The sequence below is a fragment of the Ooceraea biroi genome, chromosome 9 (assembly GCF_003672135.1).
Source record: "Ooceraea biroi isolate clonal line C1 chromosome 9, Obir_v5.4, whole genome shotgun sequence".
NCBI classification, from domain to species: domain Eukaryota; kingdom Metazoa; phylum Arthropoda; class Insecta; order Hymenoptera; family Formicidae; genus Ooceraea; species Ooceraea biroi.
This window is the reverse complement of record NC_039514.1, coordinates 15,086,841-15,113,183: the sequence shown is the minus strand read 5'-3', so window position 1 is coordinate 15,113,183 and position 26,343 is coordinate 15,086,841. Positions and strand designations below refer to the sequence as shown.

The 26,343-nt window shown below is 39.9% G+C and overlaps 1 protein-coding gene across 3 annotated transcripts in view; it reads right to left on the bottom strand.

Annotated features, from left to right (window-relative positions):
* LOC105276065 (eukaryotic translation initiation factor 4 gamma 3) overlaps positions 1-26,343 on the bottom strand; it is a 39,720-nt gene that overhangs the window by 1,889 nt on the left and 11,488 nt on the right. For 2 of the 3 annotated variants that reach the window (XM_011333400.3, XM_011333401.3), the window contains exons 2-23: positions 16,931-17,289; positions 16,341-16,601; positions 16,058-16,190; positions 15,785-15,976; positions 15,303-15,496; positions 13,716-14,673; positions 5,572-6,395; positions 5,358-5,459; positions 4,648-5,166; positions 4,473-4,549; positions 4,220-4,379; positions 3,832-4,096; positions 3,601-3,704; positions 3,185-3,351; positions 2,891-2,943; positions 2,556-2,782; positions 2,086-2,258; positions 1,782-1,861; positions 1,353-1,579; positions 856-1,044; positions 657-732; positions 135-284 (exon numbers count right to left, since the gene is read on the bottom strand). In XM_011333400.3, coding sequence (XP_011331702.1) covers positions 135-284; positions 657-732; positions 856-1,044; positions 1,353-1,579; positions 1,782-1,861; positions 2,086-2,258; positions 2,556-2,782; positions 2,891-2,943; positions 3,185-3,351; positions 3,601-3,704; positions 3,832-4,096; positions 4,220-4,379; positions 4,473-4,549; positions 4,648-5,166; positions 5,358-5,459; positions 5,572-6,395; positions 13,716-14,673; positions 15,303-15,496; positions 15,785-15,976; positions 16,058-16,190; positions 16,341-16,601; positions 16,931-17,289 — 5,490 coding nt within the window. Of the gene's footprint in view, positions 1-134; positions 285-656; positions 733-855; positions 1,045-1,352; positions 1,580-1,781; positions 1,862-2,085; positions 2,259-2,555; positions 2,783-2,890; positions 2,944-3,184; positions 3,352-3,600; positions 3,705-3,831; positions 4,097-4,219; positions 4,380-4,472; positions 4,550-4,647; positions 5,167-5,357; positions 5,460-5,571; positions 6,396-13,715; positions 14,674-15,302; positions 15,497-15,784; positions 15,977-16,057; positions 16,191-16,340; positions 16,602-16,930; positions 17,290-22,692; positions 24,696-26,343 lie in introns of those variants that run through there. The other variant, XM_011333398.3, reaches the window with a different exon arrangement.

Sequence of the window (26,343 nt, the reverse complement as noted above, 5' to 3'; positions counted from 1 at the left end):
CATAAAAGCACAGCTTTTTACGCTATATCGAATAAAATAAAACAATTTATTTTATTGCAATTACGTAAAAAACAAAATGCTAAATGTAATATAAATTGACGTTAATATCAATTTATTCCTGTTTTTACACTCACCGGATGGGAATTCAATTTTATTCATGTACAATTGAATCGCGTAAAGACACTGCAATTCCAAGACCTCACTCGCATCGATGAACCGTTGAAGTAACGTTTGCAAATTTCCAAAGGCCTCTACATTTAATTTCCAGGTATCATGATGTTGTTCTACAAACAGAAAACAAGACGAATTAGAAACTCTATTGGGGTTCTTCAAAAACATTTCACGCCGATTGTCTTTACAGATGTTGCATCAGTATCCTTTTGGCTAGATTAACACAAAAATACATATCTTTCATACGTATCTTTACTATAAATAAAAGGTATCATCATTCAATCATGAAAAATACGCTAATTGATTCGTAAATATTTCGAAAAAAATGATGGAAATGTACATGCAGTGTCTGATAAATCTACTGATAAAGTAGATTGAAATATTCACGAAACGTCGGAACAAAAAACACGCGGCTTCAATCCGGAAAATAAAACTGGTAGTAATGATCAACAGCGCGAAAGGCTAAAATTGTTGAATATACATACCCATCGTGGTTTCTAGAATGGCAGTCATTAGCTCCCTTATAAAAGTAGGTTCTTTATATTTATCTCCAACATTTGTCTGAAGTAAATAAATAAATTGATTATAGAAGATGCTCAAATAATACTTACGGCTGTATACAATATATGTGCATGCCTGCATGCCTGCGGCGTGTCAACTTTTGAAGTATACATATATACTTACAGCAATCCAATTACAAATTTCGTCGAAAGAAGTATTTTCTTTCATGAGCCTTTGGAGATGATCTTGAATTCGCTGTTTCGGGATTTGACTCGACAGTCCCGATGGACCTGGTTGATTCGGTTGGTTCACTTCCATGGTAGTAGCGGGGCGTTTGGCACGTTTACAATCACCAGTTAGGAACTCCAAACTCTAAAAAATGTAGGACAGTAAGTAAACGCACCTAATATCGTATATCTAATATCGCATAGGGCAATATTTCATAAATTAAATGCTATACTCTGCATAAAAATACAAAGATTGTATATACATTATGTACAAGCATATATGTATGCGCGATAAATAATAAGTAATATCCAAGTTAATATAATACAATAAAATAAACTAGATTTTTTGGAATTTCTACATTAGGAAAAAAAAAGAAAAAAAGCTTAAAAAATACAAAGATTATATGTTTTTACATGTGGAAGCGGTTATGTATGCGGGAAAAAGATTCTTACATATTCCCTGGTGATTTTTTCGATATCTTCTCGTTCCGGGTCAATTAAATTACTCAATTGAAGTCCGCTTTGGTTCCATTTCTTGCTAATCCATTCTTCTCCTTTAATACAAACTGCTTGCGTCAGAAGTTCACCGATAAACTTGCCGACGGAGCCTTGACTCCTTAAACTTATAAATATACTCTCCATTTCGGATAATGCGATAGCTTCGTCCGCTATCGAATGCGCTGCAAAATCAAATATCACATATGTATATATATATATAAATTTCAGTAGCACAAATAAGTTATTATATCTCTCTTCAGTCCTGTTGAGCAATAAGCAACCCGCACGGCATGTTTCTATGGCGTAAGATATGATTTTCATCATAAAAGTGAAGTTTTTTTCTTCCATTTCTAGTATATTTTGCATTAAGGAAAGCATACTTACACACTATTTCCGCTAGATACGTCCAGATTTTTGGTATATCGATAACCAAATCGTCGACGTCCTCCAATACTTCTCCAAGACTGAAACAGAGAATTCCCTTATATTTACAACAAGTCTATAATAAAATTTTGACATTTGAATTTATGTAAATAACAGGTCAGAATCCTTTTGGCTAAACAACACAAAGATATCTCACATATCTTTCCTCTAGTTGTTGAAAATATCATCATTAATTACGAAACATGCAAGCAAGATAAACTGTTTTATTAATTTACTCTATATAAACGAAGAGAATGTGACTCACCCATTCTTAAACGATTGCACAGGTACGATATTTTGTTTCAGTAAGTGGGACAACAACTTCGACATGTGATTCCTGTCGTTAGGCGATTTCTCGAGAACGTGATTAATGCATTCTCGCATGAACTTGCCGAAGGTTGTATTATCGAACTTTTGTTGAACGTCTAGTCCAGTGTTCTGCAAAAACAGGGAAATACGTTCGAATTTAGAAGTTTGTTTACGAAACAACTGCAACAGAATTCATTGTTACAATTTTCATGTCCTCTCTCTGAGCAATGTGAATAACGTCATCACGTTGATTTCACGAAAAACCAAAGAGAAGGTATTGCATATTATCGCACGCCAATGACTCAAGCATCTCCTAATGGAATCGAAGATGGATCTAAGGAGCGTGCAATTGACCCTATCGCAATGACTGGCGTCTCGCTGGAACGCAAACAATATAAATCACTTTATAAGTTTTAGGAAACTCACTTCAACGATCGGTTCCGAGAAGAAGTCTTTTAATACGCTGTTGAAAGTCTTGGTGAATTCTTGCTCCGACATCGGAGGTTTATGGTTAATCGCTCCGGATTGCGAGGCGGATTTCATTAGAAGCGGAGGCATCGACACGTTCCGACTCTGCGAGCTATTCAACAACGAACTTTCTCTACTCGACGACGCACTGCTCAACTGATGACCATTACGAGAACTCCTACTGTCTGTAAAAAGATACGTTCCTCTTCAGAATAACGTATTCCAAGAATTTTTTTAATAACCTGTTGTTATATTCAAAGTAATTTTGTATCTGTGTGTGTGTAAAAACGTACCATAGGAAGATTTGTAGTCACGACCACATTCCCTTGGACCTGTCGATCTCGATCTAAAATAAAAGACGGTAATATAAACAGTTGTTTTATTTAAAAAAATAACAATGTCAACACACAAGATTCACGAATTATCAGAATATAATGTCAAATCATATTTTATGAGCATCAGAAACTCTAGTCTGGACAATATATTGGGTTATCATCATGTATAATATGTCACACAAGAAAACGTAAAAAAAAAAGACACCGCTGTTATTTGACAATGTTATTTGAAAAGAAAAATCACAATCTTACCCGGAGAGCGGTAACGATGGCATTCTTCTGTCCTGATTTTCGAAATTCGACATATTCTCTAAGCATGCAAACTTATTCGAACTTATTGTCTTGGAATTGTTGGATGGAGTGGTAGCTCTCCACAAGTAAGACGCCCTATTACCAAGTTGCATATCGTCCATTGGTGGCTATCAACAAAAAAAAAACATTTAATAAGAAACAAAATAATGACTGAACAATGACAATTTTAACACATACGATTCACGAATTATCAGAATATAATATTAAATCACATTTTATGAGCATCAGAAACTCTAGTCTGGACAATATATTGGGTTATCATCATTTCATGTATCACGCAAACAAACGGTGTACTTGGGTAATAAAGAATTAAAAGATAGGACATTTGCAATGAAAAAAAGATTCAGACTACTAACCGGTTTATTTTTCAACTTCGCCGTTTCTACCGAATATGTCGTGGGTCTCACTCTTCCTACTGGTTGACTCCAACCATCGTCAGTAGGACCACATAGTCCACCACCTAGAAGAGATTTAATTAATATTAAATGTCTTGAATCATTCTTGACAACAACTGACGTCGTAATGATCATCGTAACGCAACGCATTGTATAATGCGTTATCTGCATAAATGCAAAAAAGAAACTTACGATTTCTTTTTCTATCACTGTTGCGGTCATCTTTACGAGGCGTATTCAGGGGAGCGCTGTTCAGTTGCATGTCGAGCCTCTCAGATTCTGCTTCTTTCTGAATTTGGTCTATCGTCTTGGGATTATTTTCATTCCTCCTCGGGATCCACTTATTCGCTCTTAGATCTATGACATCTTGGAGCATGAAACGGATTCTGGAACTAATTTTGCTGTGATTCTTTCGGGAGACAATTTCCTGCATCCTGTTGAAGTATTCTTGCATTTCCTAAAGAGAAAATAAAGAGAAAAATGGATTATATTATGTATGTACATCATAATGGAACGAGTGCTTCCGATCAGACATCTTCGAGCAAAGAAGGCAGCATAATTCTTTTTTTATAGGCTTTACCTCAACGGATCCTTTGAATTCCAAGTCCTTGCCAATTGTCGTTAACAACTTGCACAAACACTCCAGGTTGTCCTCATCATTCTGATCCAATAAATGTCGGATGCAGCGATGCATGATCTTGGTAGTCAACATTTGTTGCTTGTACAATTCACCAATAAATCTGTGCAAAGAATAAGATGAGCATAAATAACATTACAGAATATATAAGATACGTAAAACTGTTTAAACTATTTAGTCGCCGAGATTTTCTCACCGAATATTTCCTACGGATTTTACACGTATTCGACGTTCCTCCTCTTCGAAAGCCAATTGCAACTCCTTTTTCTTTTCCTAATAAAGAAATGCAAGAAAAACGATTTATTAAAGGCAAAATGTCCTGTCGAGGTTTACAAGAGTATGAGAGACAGCAAAATGTGTGATATGCTTACATTATCCGTGCATTCTTCTATCTCCTTGAGTTTTCTGGTTCTCGCGACATCGTCAATGGGATTTTTCTCAAATTCCTTTTGACAACGCGTGATAATGAGCTTCTTAAAGCTGACGGGGCTGTCTTGACTATCGGATTCTACAACCTCCATCATGGCCAATTCCTTACACAACAACGCGTACTCCACGGAGAAACTGGGCTCGTCGACGGCTTTCTCGAAGACGAGATTGATGACTCCTTGCAGACGCTCTGGCGTATTAATCTTTAAACGTCGCACTTGCCCCACCAGAGTCGTGAATTTTTGTGGAGTGAGCTTATTCAGTATACTCCGCACCGCTTTGTTGACGAATAGTGTCTCCTCTTGATCCTCAGTGAGATTATTATGCTTTAACCTCGCTGGTTTCCAAGCGTTCTCCGTTTCTCTCAACTTTACATCCTCACTGAGAGACAGCGAGATGACTGGACCCTTGGTTGGCTTATTTGGTTTGCCGCCTCGATCGCTCTTACGACTCGTTGGTGCCTGTAAAACGATACACACATTTTGTAGCATCAAGCTTGAAGTTCAATGATAATCCTATAAAGAGCAAGAGTCAGAAAATATATTTTGTCCATCAGGAAACTTCGGACCACTACTTTACTCCGCATCATTCTCTTTCTGCTCTTTCGCTCCACGACGTATACGTCTATTTTTTTTGTTTTCGATCAACTTACCAGCCGGGCGTTCATACTCGTCTTCGCGAATCCGGGCATCAACGCGTCGTGTCTAGTGATGTTTGCATCCTTGAACCTTAAATCCATGACTTCATTCGTATTCTGTAAAAGTTGTAAACACACGTGTAAATAAAAAGAGAAAGGAAAATGATAAAAGTATTTATATGAGCAAGTATAATATATTTTATATTAATCGAGTAACAATAAAAATTACCTTAACATTGTCCTTTAGAATAACCTGGAGATTCGGCAGATTCACCGGCTTAATCTTACTATTAGGATCATATTGCAACTTCATCAAGAAGTCTCTGTCGTAGATCTTCTTGCCGCCCATGTTTATGGGACTCCACTGATCCTCCTTGTAAGTATATTTGAGCGATGGTGGTTTAAGCGTGGCGGCGGTAGTTGTCGTAGTGGTGGCGGCGACAGTGTCGGTTGATGCGTTATTACTTGAGGTACACGTCTCACTTTCGGTATTCTTCTCGGTAATCGTTGCCGTTACCGACGACGCTTTTTCGTCGTTGGACCCGCGACGCAACTGGAAGATCTTTTCATTGTGTTGCGTGAACATCGCCAGGATCTCTTCGTTCACTTTCGCGTGGTCGACAACGTCATTAGGGATCACTGTCCTTGTCTGCGTGTTAACCACAGGCGACTTGGCAGTGTCCTCGATCTTAGGAGAAGGTTCTTTTACCGCCTCTTTAGTTGATAATTTGTTATCAACGAAAACAGCTTGCACAGGACTGCTTTCTTTAGTTACGTCAGCGGGTGCGTGTTTCTCCGTTTTTGGAAGGGCGGGCAGAGATTCTTTCTCTTTCGTTTCTTTATTGGTATCTCTGCCAGTTTCTTTGTTGGCGTCTTTGACAGCAAAGCTGAGCTGCTCTTTGTTGTCTGGTTTGATTTCAGCCGTTTTCGCCGTTGGCGCCGTTGGGTTTACATTAAAAGCATCCATGTCGGTACCTTCTTTCTCCGCGCCTTTACGGTTCAGATCGCGCGGTTTTAGTTTATTCTTACTCTTCTGCTTTTGCATAGCTTTACCTAAAACAAGAAAGAAATGCATAATGCATAAAAATAATAACAGCAGATAAGGGCGTAGCAGGTAATTTAAAAAAAAAATAGATTCAAAGCACGTCGAGATGTCAAATTGAGCAAGAGAAAATTTATATTGTGCATCAAGAAATTTCGGACCACTACTTTACTCGGCATCATTCTCTCGTAAAAAACAAGATATTTATTCCGTCGTTTTTAACTCAAAAGCGCATGCTACCTTTCACCTATTTTTAGTTTTTAGAAACTATTTGTTCATTTTTCACCAATTGCTCTCTTATTGTTTTATTAAATGTTTTCTTACTAGCTACATCCTTATTTTTCATTAGCTTCGCGCTTTGCATCGTTCGCGGTACCATCTCCGTCGCCTCATTTCCCGATTTAAACGCGCATCGCGCTTTGTGTCACACGCGTCCTACGCGAAGTTGCATATTCGATCACGATCTATATCTAATCCTGCATACGTATAATCTTACAACACATCGACCGAGTCGGCATCAGACTCACGAAGAAATAACGCACGCGCTTGCTCAAGCCGCCAGGTTACTTCTCTCTGCTTTGTAATGAAGAAATATCTCGCTGAATTCGCGTGACAATCGCGAGATGCATCTCTCGTACCGTGATCCCGAGATCCTCGTCGATTACGACTTTTGGATCTCGTGCTGCTGCTGGCACGACCGCCGCCATTCGTCCCTCGGTCGCCCATGTTCATGCATGTGTCCGCACGTGCACTCGCACGTTACGGACGGCTCGAGTTTCTGTCGTCGCGTCGATCCGCGCGCGCACGGCACTGATTCAGTACTTATTTATAAATCTGCCAAATCCCCTGCCAAACGTGGTGTAGATGCGACGCAGAGGAACGCATTTCCAACAATCGAGAAGAACAACCGAGACAACGTCAGCGTAGAAACGATTCGACGACGACGACGACGACTCGCGGATCAGTTTTTCGCGGTCCGAGAATCGCGCGGTCCGAGAACAATGACTCGTGGTGAGTAACTCGCGAGTCGAGTCCGCTGAAATCCGGGCAGGAATTGCTTCGCGATACGAGAACGTCGACGACAAACGATTGTCCCCGACTGAAAGACACTTCGGAAAACCCTCCGGGGGCCCTGTGCCTGGCTAACCGCGGCACCCGACGACGACTTTCACGCATCTATTTTAACTTGTGAACTGGCGCAAACCACGACAGGCACGACACATTGGATTTCTTAAATTAGTTCTCTTCGCACCGGAGCAGGCGCAGTAGAGCACGATTTCGACGGCTCGCAACCTAACCCAAAAGCATGCCCGAAAAGCACGATCGCCCGAAGACATTCCTATATCCGTTCGCGTGCGCGCGATTTATTTATTCGTCACTCGGCCGGATACGCGGATTCTCGCAATTTCGATCCAATCCGGCAGAACGTCCCGAAAAGTTTCTCGATCAGTTGCTCGGTCGACGGTGTTTTCTGGGTCTCTGATTAGTCGTCGAAGGATCGGCTGATTAATCGACGTGCGCGATACGTTCACTGAACCGCTGTCGCGTTAAGTGCCGCTCTTGGATTCGATTCTCAACGTATGAAAGTAGGTTGAGACACATTTTGCAAAAGCAGGTCGAGATGAGACCCAAGAGAGAGAGAGAGAGAAGACAAATTCAATCTCGCGACGAAGAATAAAAATCACGATCGCCGCTGAATAGTACAATCGCGGGACCCGATGACGTGCGACACTGCGAATTTCGACGGAGACGATATAATTAGATAGCTTCGATAGCACAGGAACGTTTGTGCGTCGAGGGAAGACGAATTTCGCGCGTATTTTTTATTTTTTTATATGTCCTTCCCGTATCTATACCCTAGGACGTTTAGCGTGTGTTGGTACACGCGTTTTCGAGAGTATAATTATCATTATAAAATGTAAATCCGATTTGTTCCTCCTACTTTTCTCGTAGCTATAAGTAAACCGGTTGTAACAATATTGTAATATTTTTCTTGTCAGAAAAACAATTCGCTACCTGCATAACAATTATGATATTTAGCAACATTACAAGTATAAGTTATGTATAATATATGTACAGTTTTCAGAAAATCGTAAGCTAGACTTACATGTGTCTACAATAAATGGAAAATTATTTTGTTATTACAAAAACACGTTATTTATTGAAGAATGCGTTCATATTAGTTATTAATGTCAGACCACTGATATAATATATCGATATATAATCGATGTATATCTTCAAAGTACAGATTTTTCCAATTTCTCGATACAAGAGACGATAACAAAAATGTGTTTTCCTCAAAATTTCTGCTTTTTAATGACTCAAATATTTTCAGTTCTGTATCCGCAAATTGAAAGAATCAATTCATTGATCGTTCTTGTCTCTTTGTAATTTTCATGATTTATTATTTTGTAAAACCCGCTTGTTAGTAGATAATAAACATGGTAGATTCTCAGTATAGCTGTAATGTAATTGTGTAATTGTAAGAACATATGCAAATACAGATAACGTTTTGTATTCTTCGAACTCGACATTTTAGCAAACCGTTGACTATTATAATACCTATTATTAGTGTCATCGAATCCACTTTAGGATAACTATTTTGATTCCCTCACCTATTTTACCGAAAATCGATATAGTCTTTTTGAATAAACACATCAAATATTCATTTTTTACTTATAGATTCAATGTACAAAAATACAAACATTGATAAGAATTCTAAATATAATGTAAGCATCGTAAAAGCTAATCTCTTTTTTAAAACTTGGAACCTAACATTCGTTTCTCTTTATTTCTGCTCCAAATTTCTGTGCCACCAGAATGTTACATCATGTAACCATGAAATTATTTAACTCACTACATCGATAATTACAAACATATATGTCAAATGAAAAATTGAGATCATTAACGAATTAGACATGACTTGCTAATAAAGCTAGTCTAATATGAGCCTATATCTAACATCGACTCATTATTCCTGACAGATCTTCTTAATATTTATTAAATCCGCATTTTGCACGAACTAATGATAGTTTTTCCAAGTTGCGGAAGACTTTCACTGAATCGCCGGATGACGGACGTGACTCAAGGTTACGTACATCGCACCGGCGCAACGTCGAAAGTCATGTGATATTTTTTTCGGTGCACACGCGGCGCGTGTTCTCATGAAAATGGCGTTAGTCGAGGTCCTAACTGCGCGCGCTCACAAGTCTGCGTTACCGCACGGCCGTGACCCCGGCCTGCGAGCGGACTTACAGGATGGCAGCACGCACACGTTTTAGGCGGTGATGTTGCACTTTTTAAGTCGGTCGTTTCCAAGCTAAACTAGACGAGCTCTGACGCGTGTTCGTCAGTGTCCCGCAGGAAGTATCGATTCGATTCCCTCTGCGCTGCATTACTGTTTTTTTTTTGATGATTTTCAGCACGACATAGAAAGAATAGAAACTTTACTCCGTTTATAAGTACCTCGAAAAATAATCTTAAATAATAAATTATAGTAATAAAATATTATAATAAATAATATAACAAAATTATAAAATTGTTCTTATCGGCGCTAAAGGATTAAATTTAGTTTCTCATTGTTGAACAGAATCCAGGGGATTTTAGCTGGTTAATTTAATATATCGCGCAATTGGAATAAGAGATTTCGAATGTGCGGAGCCGTCGACTTCGATCGAATTGAAAGGTGGTAACGCGAAGACCAGATTCACCGAGGACAAACCTGAGCCTGAACCAATATGGTGCTTGCGTTCTTCTTCGATCATTCACAAGATGGCCACACATCACCGCGTAGGCAGTGTAACATCTCGGATACTATTGCTAATCGCGTATAAATATGTATCTCGCGTACAATCTGGCATGTACGTATTAGAATCAGCAAGAAACGGATGATAATCGAGAACTAAAAGCGATCCAAGCATTTTGTACGTTAGTAGAGCACATGGTGATTCTCCAACGTGGTCGAAGAATGAAGCCACGTGTTGAAAACTTCCATCGAACATTGGAGACCGCCAAGGCAGACCAAAAGTCTTTAAATCGAGACGCGACAAATTCCGAATTTTATAAAAAAACGTTCGCGAGTGAGCGCACAAAAGTGCGGGAAATCGCGAACCGCCTCAAGTTCGATTTTGTAGTCTCGCGTGCACGTGGCAGCCGGATTTCGGTAACCATATTTGAACGGCACATTGCAAGATTCCGACGCCTGTGTTTGCGAGCGCGAGATATTATCGGACTGCCACGTATGATCGTGCATGTAATTTACAACTCTAATGAAACGAATAAGATAGGTATAAAAGTAAACGAGCGCGCGCGCGCAAGCACTTCGGTTCGACTCGGCTGGTTTCGCCTCACCGATTACAAGATGTCGGCAACCACGTTGCCGTTGAAATGCCGACATTTTTCGTCGCCTCGCAAGTGCTCCGAAACGGATGAAATAACCAAAAGAGAAAGATACATACGTACATTTTAATCCAAGTCGGTCCTGCGCAACTTTCACTCCCGAAATGCCACCCGCGGTTTCACGTATTCGATCGGGCGATACCAACTTTTCACCAACTCGAAATTCATTATTCGAGAGATTACGCGCGAGGGGAACGAAGAAAAAAAAATGTAAAGTGCAAGGAGTACTCTTCAAGGGCAGTGCGAGTCGGAATGGCGGAGGAGAGGAAAATGAACGATGCGTGTATAGGGCGCTCGTCACAGTTAAATAAAACAAAGTTATGTACAATTATCGCGGAACCCTAATAATACGTAAACTGTAACACAGACTGTAATACGATGAAAGTAACGATGTAATAAGCGTATTCGTTACATGTATGAGCGGTAATATAAAAAACGTATAAACTATACACGTGTACACACGCGCGCGTATGTGCTGTAAAATGCACGTGGGAAAAGAAGAAGCGGGATTAAAGGTAACGAGGCGATCGGGGCGAAGTTGGAGCGATTCCCGGGGCGTTAATTAAAAGATAAAAAAAAACGAACCAAAGAAATAAAAAAAAAGAAAAGGGGAAGAGAACTGAGGAGAAGAGAGCGGAATAAAATACGGCCGGCTAGCGCAGCACGTGCTAGCTACTGAGGACCCTCGATTCTTGACGACGACGGAGACCGCCGATGCGACGAGTACGCTCCCTTCCCCCTTTCCAATACTAGTCACCGGTTTAAGTTCGCTTCGTTCATCCTCGGCTACACGTCGGCCATTTTCGCGCAATCGCGTCACCGTCTGCCTTGGTTCGGCTCCGCTTGTCTTGTCTTGTCTCGGTTCGCATACTCAAGTTCTGCCATACGTTCCGATCACGGCAGAGAAATGAATAAATCACAAATTTTTTTCGTACCTACAATCCCGACCAGCGTAGAGACTTTCATTGCTTATGAACGCGACAACGCAAAAGTTTGTTGCAATTTTTCAAATTCTACACGACTCGAGACTAAGGTGTTGGATAAAGATGAAAGATAAAAGGCGCATTCTTCCAACGAGGTGGACAAAACCCATAGAAAAGGGAAAAAAGAAGGGAAGATGGCCGAAAAGAAGCTATGCACGAGAATTATACAAAACTAGAGTTAATACGATGCGTTTAGGATAGAAGAAATGATTAAAGAGTTGTGAATACTTGCACTAATTAAATCATGCATAAAAATTCAACACGTTTCATAAAAGTTGCGAAACAGTACGTTAAATTCTTGAGCATTAGGAAATCGAATTGATTAAACATTCTTTTAATGACCGAGATAAAAGTGTTTTTATGGACTAGGAATTCACAGAAAATATGCATGTATATATGTATGTAGAGATAAGATAATATAAAATATTATGAAAAGTTATATCTCACCCTTAATTTTCTTCATTTCGCGGCACAATACATCACAAATTATAAAGCAGAAAACAATTTATAAACGATTACAATATCATTTTAATACTTTACGAAAGCTTGGTAACCGAAAGAATTTCATTGATGACGTCAATGCAACTTTCATTCACGATCGTGATTCGTCAGATAAAGCAAGAGCAGCTGGCTATTTGTAAATTGTTACACGAGTTTTTCACGAGCTATTCGTGCAATTCTCAATGTAGAAACAAATGGGATATTCGCGAATTCGATTTGATTCAAACGCGATGAATTCGAAAAATTTGTCGGCGGCGTTTCGCGTTGCGCTGTCAAATTGGAAAAGCAAACGCGAATTCATCGAATTTTCTCCGTTGTACCGAATTAATTCTCAGCGAAAAAAAAGAGAGAATTAACACTACAAAATAGAAGAACGAAAACTATAACAGCGTTCACTCGCACAACTCGTGAGTCCTATCTCCTCGTGGCTTTCGTTAGGTTAAGTTGCATCGGGTTAGAGTTCAGAACGGGGTGCCCTCTTCTGGAAAAGCGCGGAGATTCACCGATCCAGCGTAAAAATATTTTACGACGCACACATGCGTAGAAGCGTGTGCGTGTACGTGTATGCGTATGCATTCGTGCGTGCAAGTGCACACGACGGTTTGACGTAACGTGTTTGAATGGATTACATGAATTTCATGACGATTTTAAAGCGACTATAAATTATCGCAAAAATAACTGCTGTAACCAACCGAGTGGCTTACAACATCGCATTAATAATTGTTATCGGCGCGCTGCTAACCGCGACCGACGTTCTAGTGTATCAATGATACCAGTTAATAAAATGCCAACAGCAATCGGAGCAATTGCTCGATTCAAGACGCACTTCACTCGAGGCTTACCGAAAATCGCGCTTATCTAGAAATTACGTTTATCTCGTGTGTGCAAAGTTCATACGAACATTAAAAAAGGGAAGTGCAATCTTGCTGAACGTCGACTTGGAACGCATTCGTTTCTAATGAATAATATTATTCCATTATTACATTCTATTATTTCGCTGTGATCGATAACGCCAGTCGCAGAGATGGATAACGCATGCCGACTGAATTTCTAAGCTCCTAAAGTAAAAGAGAGAAGAAAAGAGAGAGGGCAATTCAACGATATCCTTGAGTAAACTCGTTCAAGGCTGTACTCGCATGGGCGTAACCCAAGCGTGGTGAATGGGCGCGTGGCTTAGAATTGGCGCTTTACCTCATCTTTCCTTTTCGAATTACAGTTAGCGATGCAGATGCAAGACAAACGACGCATCGATCACACTCGAATATAATTTCCATATTGCGCGTGATTTAAATAATTCGATATTCAGTTATTTGTTAAATGACAATGCAAAAGGAAATATTAATTAAAGGGATTACTTCGAGCAACCCGAAAAATTCGTTCCACCACGACGCGACGTCGAATTACGTGAAAATTTAATCGTTCGGAGGTAAATGAAAATATTGTACTCACCATCGGATGGTTTTTGCTGAATCTCGTTTCTAGGAAGCACCTCCGTTTCGGATTTCTCGCCGGTCGCATCACCGTTTGCCTTTTGATGATGGTGGTGGTCCTGACTGGAATAAACGGGCGTAGGAGTGGTACCTCTGGAGCCGAGGCTCTTCTCGCGGGTTTTCCTCTCCTTTTGCTCTTTGGTATTCGAAGGCAGTTCGGTAGCGTTAGATTTCCTTCTCGGCGGCGAGTTCGACGAAGCGGCGGTAGTCTTGGCAGACAAATTAGGAAACGGTTCCCTGACAGGAACAGAATTAGCACTCGTGGCAGTGGCGGACGGTTTCATGTGTTCCTGGGTAATGTTACTCCAGTACGGCGTGATTGGCGTTTGTATCATATTCGACGAGGCGTTTACGCTCTTGGTAGGCGCCTCGGTGGTCGCGGATCCGGTTCCGGCTGAAGTTGCAACTCCAGTAGCAGCACCGGCGGCCTCAGGCTCGCTTTCGGCCGTTACAGTCTTAGTTGTTTCGGTGGTGGTGGTGGTCGCGGTGAGCTGCACGGGAACGGATTCCTTGTTCGCGACCGGTACCACCGGAGGAACGCTCAGTGATTCTTCGATCGTCACGTTCTTTACTTCACTTCTAGGCTGGAATTCCTTCACCGGGAATTGCAATGTTTTCGACTCCGTTTTCGTCGCGACGGAGTCGGTTACCTGCGCCGTGTTACTAGAAGTATCTAACGATTGACTATTTATCGTAGATACGATATTGCCGGCGTCGGCTATATTTCGCGTAGGCGTGGGAGGTTCAGTGTTACACTGACTGTTCGTGTCCTTCGTTAAATTGGTTTGGGTACTTGATAGCATTTGCGTCGTTGCTTGAGGCGTGTTGGTTGTTGTTTCGGATACCGAGTTGGACTCCTCGGTGGCGGCCTTCGCTACGCGGGCCGCAAAATCGGCTATCACCTCCGCACCATTATTCTGTAACAATCACCAAATCTGCGTGATAGACAGGGTCACGTGCTGCACATTCCAACATTACGCTTGACAACTAAAAACTTGGTTCCAAACTCAAATCATAGGGCGAGAGAAATCAAAACAAAAGCATATACACGAACGAAATAAATGTTTCAATATTTGATACATCTGTCATCCTACAGCCATTAAATCCTCATCACAAGACGCGAGCCGTCGTTACAAATTCGAGAAAAAGAAAAGAAAATAATTCGCGATCTTGTCGATATCGAGTCACGATATCGAGCTTTGTTTTTTTTTATACCGCTCTTCTTACATCAATCATCAATCGTTTTGTTCCGTCCGTTCGAATATTTAGATATATTTCAACGACTTGTTATTATCATTATCGTTCAATTCGCCAGAGGACATGGCTCGTATAGGTATGCAGATACAAGTATGAACAATTGACTAGAGAGTTGCACGAGCAACGACACAACGAATGTAACTTTGTATGATATATATATATATATATCTTATTATTTAATTAATTTAATTATATTAATTATATTTAATTTAATTAATTATTTACAAAGATCAAAGAGCTGAACTCTCTCAGTCAATTGTTAATTATACATTTCGACGTTTCAACTCACCTGTGGCTGTGGCGTCCCGCGATTACTGGATTCACCACTCTGCGTAGTTTCGTTATCTTTATAAATTTCATCGCTTATATTCTTCCCCGTTAGCGGATTCACAATGTCCAAAATGGCATTTTGTCCTCTCGGTTTTCTCGATCTGATGGTGTTGTTAGTCGTGGTTACACCACCATTGTGTCCCGAGTATACGTCTTTAATAAAAGAACAAGAACACAGGTTTCAATCTCAATTGTAAAGGCACGTTTTCTATGGTAAGCTAGCTTTCTATGACACTCGTACGATAACATGTAAATAAAAATGACGCTTACTTCAAGCATATATATATATATATATATGTATAAAAATGACGCTTACTTCAAGCATATATATATATGTATAAATATGATGCTTACTCTTTTAGTTACTATTTTTTATTCCGGAATGAAGTATGAAAAATAGTGAGACTTAATCTACATTATATCAATTTGATAGAAACTTACCTGCTTGAGACAATGGGATGCCCATTGGGGGCAAGGATTGCGCTTGCTGAGTAGGTGGCTGAAGTGTACCTTGTGGTACAACTGGAGCACCTTGGGTACCGGCCAGCGGTCCTGGAACATGTTGCGCTCCACCGCTGACGGCACTTGCATTCGTTCTGGTCAAACCCATCGTGTTTGACGCTGTATAATAATCTGGAGAAAAATATGTCGGTTCAAGATAATTTACGTTGTAGTGATGTGAATTGCGCGCACGTGGGTCGTAATACAACTCACAGCCATGCTGCGGCGGCCCGTGAGTATATCCGAACACATTTGGCTGTGCTGCTATGAGTGACGATTGAAACGTTGTCTGATAAAATGCTGTTTGATTTTGATGTGGTTGGTGTCTTTGAGGCGGACCAGAGAACTGAAAGTACAAGAAAAACAAAAGGCTTCGTTACATTTTCATTCAACTAACTGATCATGAATTTCCAAGTGTTCTTAACTACGCGGCGTGGTATAGGTTTAGTGTGTTAAATGCAGAAAAATGTAAAATCACTATAAGATACATAATTACCTGGTGAATCGGTATTTGATTGTTCATCGGGTAAACAGACTGCTGATGTGGTCCAGTATGTAGCCCATGTACCTGACCTTGAACATACATTGCTCCTGCTGCTTGTACCGGTAAGCCGGCTGGGTGTGGATATATGGCAGGTGGTTGCCCACCACCTCCTACTCCGGCCATCCCAACTACTGGTGTCCCACTGGTACCTTGACCACCTCTGTGACTAATTCCTCTAGGCTGTTGTGGCCTTGGACCCGTCTGATAGTAACCCTGCGCAGATAATAAAAAATACCAACGATTAACGCAAACTTATTTCAACATATTCTTTTTATATACATACATACATACATACATACATACATACATACATATATATATACACACACACACACGTTTACGTTGTACTTATAAGTATACGTAGTTATATACTTGTACTTTTTGTCCAGCAGCTCAGAATTAAATTGAAAAAATTATAAACATGAGACATAGATTATGTTTTCGGAAATCTTTAAATCAGTGTTAAAAAGCTGTTTATACGCGCATATTTATATCTTAATAAGCAAATATTGTACTTGGAAAAATATGTAACGAACACGTACTTGAGATGTTGGTCTATTTTGCGTCTGCACGTAAACCTGAGGCAGAGACGGCGGCTGCGTCTGCAGATGAGCTTGTTTCCCCATTTCTTGTGACGATGGTGTGTGCACAGGGGGTGTTGTGGTGGGCGCTGGGCCCTGTGGCGGTTGCGATTGAACACCAGGCGTCGGGACTTGTGAAGGTGCTTGTCCTCCAGCGGGACCTCCTGGCGGTATGCCTGCAGTGGATTGTCCTATCGTCTGTATACCACCAAGTGACGGCGGCCCTCTACCAGCAGGCACTCCTACGTTACCAGCTCCCCCACCCACCTGGCCCCCTGGTTGGGCACCGTAATTTTGTCCAGGTACATGAAACTCCGACCCTAGAACAAAATTCATGAACCATTATATTTTTGTTCACTATCCAAAGTACACAAGACTTGATATCTGCATTTGCATTGTCGAAATCTTTATAGCACAATAAACATGCACGTAAAATTGCAACTCGCAAGGACATTGCCATATTTATGATAAAATATAAAATTTCATACATGTTCCATGTACTTATATATATTACATTGTATATTACACAATATAAAGAAATACAAGTACATGTATTTATTACGCAATACTCTTTTTCCATAATTAATATTACTCATTTATGATAATAATGTATCTTACAGATGTAGCCAAAAGACAAATAACATATATACAAAATATATATATAAAAACAGTTAGGTAATAAAACTGAAAATAATTTATAACAACCTTACTTAAGATTTTATATTTTTTGAAATACAGAAAAGTGCAATTACATATTTCTTTCTCAAAAATCTTAAACTAAATACATAGAAATTTATGAAAAATTTTGAATCTGTTCTCTCTAATTGCATTTTTTGTATTATCTCTTATTTTTCTTTTTTCCTCTTTCTTTATAATTATCATATACTAATTTCACTTCAAGTGCAAAAAGAATATAGCAACACAGCTACAAAGAACATACTCTACGAGAATGCATATTATCTAGTTCAAGAAAAAATACAACAATAAGTAAATTAAATAAAAGTAAAATAAGTATAAAAAATAAAGAAAAATAACGAAAAAGCAATAAAAAAAATAAGAGATATATTCACATACATATATTACACACCATACAAAGATAAAAGCTTATGCAGTACATTTAATCAAAAGCATTCTTCACAAGTCCAAAGCATTTCAAAGACTATGCTACTTATACATTTTATTATAATTTACAAGCAGTACATAAAAAACTGAGGCAATTTTTTTATCTAAAAAAATATGCTCAAGTTGTGATTAAAGAGGAAATGTTTAAAACTACCAACTAAAACTACCAACGATTTATATATACCTATTTCTATCGGAGGGATCAAAATGACTTGGTTTCCAAAAGAACAAGTTAAAAAAAAGTTATATTTGTATATATTTTTTGTTGTACTTAACAAAAATGGGAAATAAGATGTAATAAAAATGACTAATCATTATAACAAAATGTCAAACAAATCATTTTAACCCTCTTGGTAAATCTAGTGTTAATGTTCACTATTGATAACACATTCGAAAAAATAAAGAAATTAGGAAAACAGAAAAGAAAAAAAAAGAAAATTGAGTAGAGACATATCTTGATAAATTAATGAGACATGAAGCAATATTAATCGCGATGTTCATAAAAAGCATAGATAAGTAGGAATTCTGATATATCATATTCGATAACGTCCATTTCCTCAGCGCTTTCACCATCCCATAGCTTCTTTGTGGAAGTAATTAGTGACTATTCAAAGCAAGTACTAATCGACGAAATATTCACGACACGTTGACGTCAACGTTTTCTATAGGAACACACCAAGAATTTTATTCACCCCGAGATCGTTGTTCACGTGCTAGTAATCGCGTCCCCGTGATGACGGCAACTTCGGCTCGTCATGATTCGCGACGCAGAAGCTACTCATCACTTGAGCGACTGATATTTCTCGCTTTCGCGTTAAACGAATAAGTGAAGGGAGGAGGAGTGAAACGAATAGACACGAGGGGACACCCGTCCACGAGTCAGGGAAAAATATGGATTGCTCTTCGAATAATTGCTCACCGTTGTTGGATCGTTACGCAAAGTCGCTTCGCGAGCTCTCCTCGTAAGCGGTACACACTCGACGATTCCGCACGACAATATCGTTATGAAGGCACTACGTTGACGTGACAGCGAAATTCGAACGTGAGCGAACGTAACGATGGGCCGACCTCGCGGACGGCCATCTTTGCACATGTGGGCAGGGGCCGGGGCGCAGTGCTGCTATCTGTGCTTCTGTGACAGCATTGATTCGTGACCGTACAGGAGCGACATCCAGAGCGTGCGCGCCACACTGCAACGCACGCTCCACATTTTTCTCCATACACAATACGCGTGACGACTTCATCAACCAAAGATAATTAATCAGATACGCAACAACGTATCAACGCTGCGACATGTCCAAATGTTATATGAAGAACGCGCTTTTTGTCTTAACTTTTGCCGTGCTTTTATTCAATGTGAATAATTTAAAAGAAAAACGTTAGTGGAAACTTATGTTGTTTTGAAGAGATAAAAAGATGATAAACTTCTCAAGCGATGCAAAATCTACGTCTTTTTCGTTGGATTTCTTTTCAACAAGGTCACGAGTCAAGAACCGCGCCAACAAAAACACACTGCGCCAACTTGACAAAGATGCGAAATTACAATCGAGGAAGAAAATGACCTAGAGAACGCGATCCCGAATGCAGCGTGAGCCGCACCTGAACTCTATACGTCATTTCCGGTGGAGAATGACGTATGCAGCTCTCTATCTTTCATACCCCACCTACTGTGATTCTGATTCTTTTAGCGCTGAACAATGCGCCATGCTTGTGGTGCATTTCCGAATCAGCTTTGATACGAGTGACTTAATGAACGTGCTCCAAATGCGTCGATTGGAAGCGCTACGCTACTGCGCGAGAGAACGATGGCTTGAACGGTAGCAGGAGAAGCGAAGGGGGTTAGGTTAGGTTAGGGTTAGGTTAGGGTTAACCTCAACACTAGCGAAGCCACGTGGCGCGTTGCATCGATATTATCGGTGGAACAAGACAGTCGTAGAAATGCTTATCCGTCGTAATACTTGTAACAGGATCACGTCGAGCAGACTAATCCCTCTCCATCGCTTAACGCTATCATACCGACTGCACTGATTATCCACTGGTTCTTGCAAACGTGATAACGCAATAAAAGTGAACGATAAAATTTTTTATTGCGCGTTAGCGAGCAATTATGTATTTCAGACGTGCACGAAGTGGAAATTCGTCTCGTAAAGATTTTTTTCACAATTAATATGATATATTTACGCATAATTATCCGCTTTAAAATATTAACTATATTTTATATAGTTTTATTGTTTCTGCTCTAAAATTGTCAACATTGGTCATTATCAATTCTTTTCGATCAATATCTATTTTCTCTCAATTTTTTTATTTTTCAGAGTTTTTTTTAACTCCCCGATTTTGTTGCGATTAAAACGTACGAGAGAAATTTTAACGTAACTTTACAAGTGTGTATGAAATTAAATCTCTGTTAAATATTGCCCATTTTATACTGTTCAAGAATGTTAACTGTCAACAACGCACGCCACTCATACTGCGGGCTTCAAAATAACTAGATTTATTTAAGCACCTTTTTTATTTACATCCTAATTTTATCTCAAAGCAATGGATTATAAATTAACGCCGTCTAGACAAGGGAGGATGAAAGGGGAGATGAAACGAGACGCATCGCGCGAAAGGAAATGATCGAACGTACCTTAGTGGCGGTACAAGGTGGAAAGCGTTTTATCGATTGACCTATATCGTGAATTGTCTAAAGCGCCGTCCAGGGGCGCTAAGAACTAACCTAAATAGCAAGTTACCCGATATATCGATATTCGCGAATTTAGAGAAATATCTGACAAAAAACTTCGGTTCTCGATTTCATACATATGGTAAAATTATCAGCACGTTCCACATTTCTCCTTCATGAAAATAATTCGAAATTCTGCAAACGTACAATCCACACACTCCCAATAGATTGTCCCAAGAAAGAAAAGTGCACAAAGGAAATTAAATATAACAAGCTTTAAAAATAATTATTTCTAATGACTTCTAAATATCTGGCATCTGGCAAGAAATGGCATCTCCTAGGAAAACAGCTAATCCAAAACTCGAAGTACAAACAAACATATCTAGAGAGAAGCTATCAAAGATGCTCGGATTTTGCATTATGTCATCGTTTTAATGGCGGTAACAACAATGACGGTAACACCATGTTCAACCTCGTGGAAACGAAGAGAGAGAATAGAGAGGAAAAGACAAAAAGAGAGAGAGAGAGAAACGCGACGCAAGCCCACTTGCACCCGTGCGTCCACAAATAGACACAAACGATTCGACTCCTGACAGATAGGTCACCGGGTCAGATTAACTACCCTCAGTGCGCTCGAAAATAACGCGCTCGCATCATTCCACTCTGTGATTGCGCACACGCACGGACATTCGATATCCGTACATGGGACGCACCGCTCAACACGACATCGCTACAAAAGTTCAACGATCGCGGCGATAAGACTCAAGCGCGATCTCTCCCGAAATTGTGACACAATCCACAGAACAAGCCCGAGGACGGGGATCCTCCAGCAACTAAATATCGAAAGTAAAAAAGAACCAAGGCAATAAGCAGAAGGTATAGAACTGTGCTTCCATCGGTCACGGGTTTGAATGTCCATGATGGAGCAAGTCAACATCGGTATCTGCACGATTATCGTTGCGCGAGTCCGACAGCATGCAGTCGCGATAAGAAATCGAGCTAAATCAAGAAACTAGATACGTTGCAAAAGAAAAACAAGGAATACAAATGGGTTAAAATGCAATGTAGATTTTTAAAAAAGCTTGATTATTGCGTAGAGAAAAAGAAGCGTTTTCAAATGTTTGAGAATTCAAACGCCTCGTGCTGTGCGCTACAATATCATCATTCAAGGCATTGGCATTATCAACGATGTGCAAGTACGCACAATCCAACATTGAAAACGTGTTCGGCGTAACCAAAGCTGTTCTCTCACGGTACGCGACATGGAAACTCCTAAAATACATTAATCCGATATTTTTACAATAAAACGATCCTTTAAAATCCGCGATTGTACTTCTATCGATCTAGAATAAAAAAAATTCGTGCAATTTAAGATATTCCGTCTTCAAAATATTTAGATATTCAAATTTAATGAAATATTGGAGTCTTCATCATCATAAAATATCTTTATAATATTTTTAACACGGGTAACATATTTCAATCATAGTTCTCAAAGAAAATGATTACGAATCATTCAAAATAATCGAAAGAGTAAAAAGAATATGCATCATCACAATCACAATCTTTTACTGATGTTCGGTCAGCTGTTTGGCGCACACCCAACAGCGTCTCTCTACTGACTGCACTATACATCCGCCAAAATGATAACATTATTAACGAATGTACATAAATTGACGATGAAATCGATGAAAAATATTTTCTGTGTGTCTGCTGCTTAATAATTTTGTGTTGAAAATGATTAAAAAAACTCACGATTATCGCGATGCAACGTTATACATCGACTGAATTTGTTCTCGAGATCGAAATATCAATATCGAAGGTATGTTTTGAAAATAAATTTCCTGCCACAGATCTCTCGCACTCGGGTGGCATTACCGCGTATTCTCTCTCTCTTTTCTCTCTCTCTCTCTCTCTTTTTCTTTCTTCTACTTACTGGCATTTGTGATTCGATACTGAGGTGGAATTTGCTGATGCTGTGTTTGCTGAGGTTGCTGCTGCTGTTGCTGCTGTTGATGATGGTGGTGATGATGGCCAGTGAGATGATTAATGTTGACGGTAAGTTGTGGATGCGTTAGTTGATTGAGATGGGGACTCGGCGACGGCGGTGGTGGCGGTTGATGGGCAGGATGCACATGGTGATTCGGCTGCGGATTCTGGGGATGCGAGGCCGAGAGGTGATGATGATGGGGACCGCCACAGTGCGGCAGCAGACAATGCATAGGTCCTACACCAAGGGCGACACCCACTGCGCCATCCTTCGAAACGCTATATCTCGCCATTCTTCCTGATACAGCAGCAACCGTACGCTATTGCGGTCGACTTCCTCGTGCACGACTTTATATGCACTCTCTCTCTTTCGGTACTGAGACGGTGGATCGATGGTGACCACCGAAAAACTCGTTCGCTGTCGACGAGATTCAATAAGAATGCATTTATGTAACGGTAAACGCGACGAAACGAATTCGCGACATTGCGGATCACGACCTCGGTGACGGACGTATCTCCTTCTGGCTGACGATGTATCTCTTCGTGATCTTCGTGCAGACAGACGATGTAGCGTCGATTTTCGTCTTTCGCTCGTAACCTGCTAACGAATTTCCTAAACTACTGCGCGGTGCTGGTCCGCCGTACTTAACCAATACAACAACACATCTTCGCGCCCGTCGTCAACTTATCAGTTGGCAATGGCGCGCCATGGTGGCGACATGCTTTATTCATTCGTACAACCGACGGTTATGAATCTTCGCCGTCCTCGATGGCTAAAAAGTCTCACCGCGTGTCCCTTCCCGTACAGCATTAAGCGCGGCTGATCTTTCCCACAATTCGGTAGAACTCGCCCTCACGACTTCGCAACGACTACGATCTTGCTTCACGGGAAAGATACCAAACACACACGTGGTTGCGCGCAATCGACATTTTCAACGAGTCACGTTAGAGAGAGCGGCAATCGCGCTCGTTCTACATGCACACTGTTCGTTGTGTCCGAAAACGCGAATTCAATACCTTACCTAAAGGATGCAATGTCTGGCAGCAATTGACAATCACAATACTCTCCGTCGCCGTGTGCACACTCGCAGTCTTACGTGCGCAGGTATAGGTGGCGAAACAGATTGGCCGTAGTGGATAGGAGTATCACAGTTTGTCCATGCCAAAATCGATATTTAAGGCTCGACCGGCGTCGTCTCCCTCTTCGTGTGTCGCTCACTCCCGCGACGGAAAACTCCTCACTCGCGACGAGCAGCGCGCGGCTCGCTTACTTTCCAGAAGAAGCACGAGGATGCACGGTGGCCGGCTACACGATCGGGCGTCTGTCACGCGCGAAAACTGTACAATTTTTAGCTGCTGAGGCCTTGCCTCGCCTCGCCTCGCCGCGCGAGATCGCAGGAAGCGAAGCTCTGCTGCTGCTGCTCTGACGACGGCGCGACGATCGGGTATGTTCGGGCGCGCGCCGAAAAGTGCCGAGCGTGCCGACCGAGAGTTTGCCTCCGAGAAGCGTGTCTATACCGAGTGTCTTATTTAGACGCGTATTAAAAAAAATTTAAAAAAAACGACAATACCCTGAGCGACTTGCTAAACGTGCAAAAGCTCACGTGGATGAGATATTCTCTCACGTCTACGCATGTACTAATGCGGCGGGTTGAACTCACAACGAGGTAGCACCTACGACGCACTACGCGAGACCGTGTTGCTTACTAAAACGATAGTAGAACCGATGTTCCGAAAACACAACGAATTCTCTTCACTCGAAAGCAGCTTGTCTCACAAGCGGTTTGACAACGACTGTGAACTGTGAGGGACTCTAACACGTACCATCGTTCACCACGGTTTATCCCCATCGCCAAGGGACGCGATGCTGGACAGACGCACAGTCCTTCCTACGCGATCCACCAATCAGGAGCCGTGCGACTCGTAGCCCCCTACCACTCCATGCTGCAACTAAGCAGTATTGGCCCAAGACCGTACCAAGTCCTTAAGGATTCGTCGAAAACTTTGTTTCGCTATTGGCAGTCTATTATTAAGCCGCCAAATTTTTTACCTCTACCTAGCTGCCCCCCCTCCACCTTCACCAAATTCGATTGTTTGCGTTATATTATTTCGCGTGAGCCCCGCATTTTCTAATTTATAAATTATAAATTTTTATTTATAAATTTTCTAATAATTTATAAAATCGTCGTGTGTCCATGTTTTCAAATAGTTAATTTGCAACCGCATCGCAACGTAAACCAAATTTTTCTAACTTGTACTGCGTACAATGTATCATCACGTGAATAAATCTTTTGTGTAATTGCATTTTCAGAGTTGGATGTATTCATGTACACGTACACTTAATATGTAACTAATGCATTGACCGGAAAGTCTGTGTTTTGATTGGATTTGTTTAACAAAATTTAAATTCTTAATTTAATATTACATCAATTTATCAGTACATATGCTCATTCAATATTTATAAGAACGCAAAATTTATTGCATTATTTTCTTTCTAATAACATAATTTGTATCATTAAATTTGCGGAATCCACCGTTATTGCGTAAAACACTTATATAAGTAAATATGATTCTAACAGATTCATATAACGTTGCGTATATTTTTCCAAAACATTTCCTGTATTCAAAGTAAGATATGCAAGGCTCTACCGTTGTGTGTGTGTACGTGTTTTTTTGTTAACAACATTGCTCTGAAGATATAGTTGTTTATACGATTTCTAAGAAATTATCAAAATGCCGATGGCAATGTCCACGTGCGCGCAGATAAAACTCGATAGTTGGTACGCAAACGCAGTGAACACTATCCGTCACTTTCACAAGCTATTCGCATAAATGCGGTAAATTCAAATATAAGATGAATACATGTTTAATAATAAACAATAGTAAAATATTTTAAATATTTAAACTTGACAACAAAATATTCAAATTTGAAGATATTAATTGCCATAAATTATTCAACGAATAGTGTAAAAGTAGAAAACAATACTGAAACAAAAATATGTACCGGTGATTATGAAAGTAATCTAAATAAAGTCTAAAAATTGAACTTATTATTTATATATTTTGTGCTACACCGATTTATATTATTCTACAATAATATGGAAGCATTTTTTGCAAAATAGTTGCAAATTGAATCGGTAAATGAAGTTGGTAATTGTGTGGCCAAACAGAATTCGGTTTATGTTTGTCAATAGTCTAAGTAGTCACTTATTCACTTATTATAAACCTGTGCTTAATGAAAATAATTAATGAAAATAATTATTTTTATATTATCAGATAGATTGATTTTATGTAATTTTGTCATGAATATTGTAAAGTACTCAAAATGTTAAAACTTCAGGATTTTATTATCAAAAAAGAAGAAAATTAAAATATCGATGGAAATTAAGTAATAAATGATTATAATTATAAACTGTAAGTGGATATGTTTTTTTAATACAAGTTTTTTGATAAAATTCATTATTTTTAGGATATATTATTAATTTTGAAGATGGTATAAGTCTGAGATTTCAAGAAACACATGTTCTTAGAAGAAGCTCATAAAATTTTACAATCTTTTTTAGAAAAGATTTACATTGTAGGAACAAATATTTTGTAA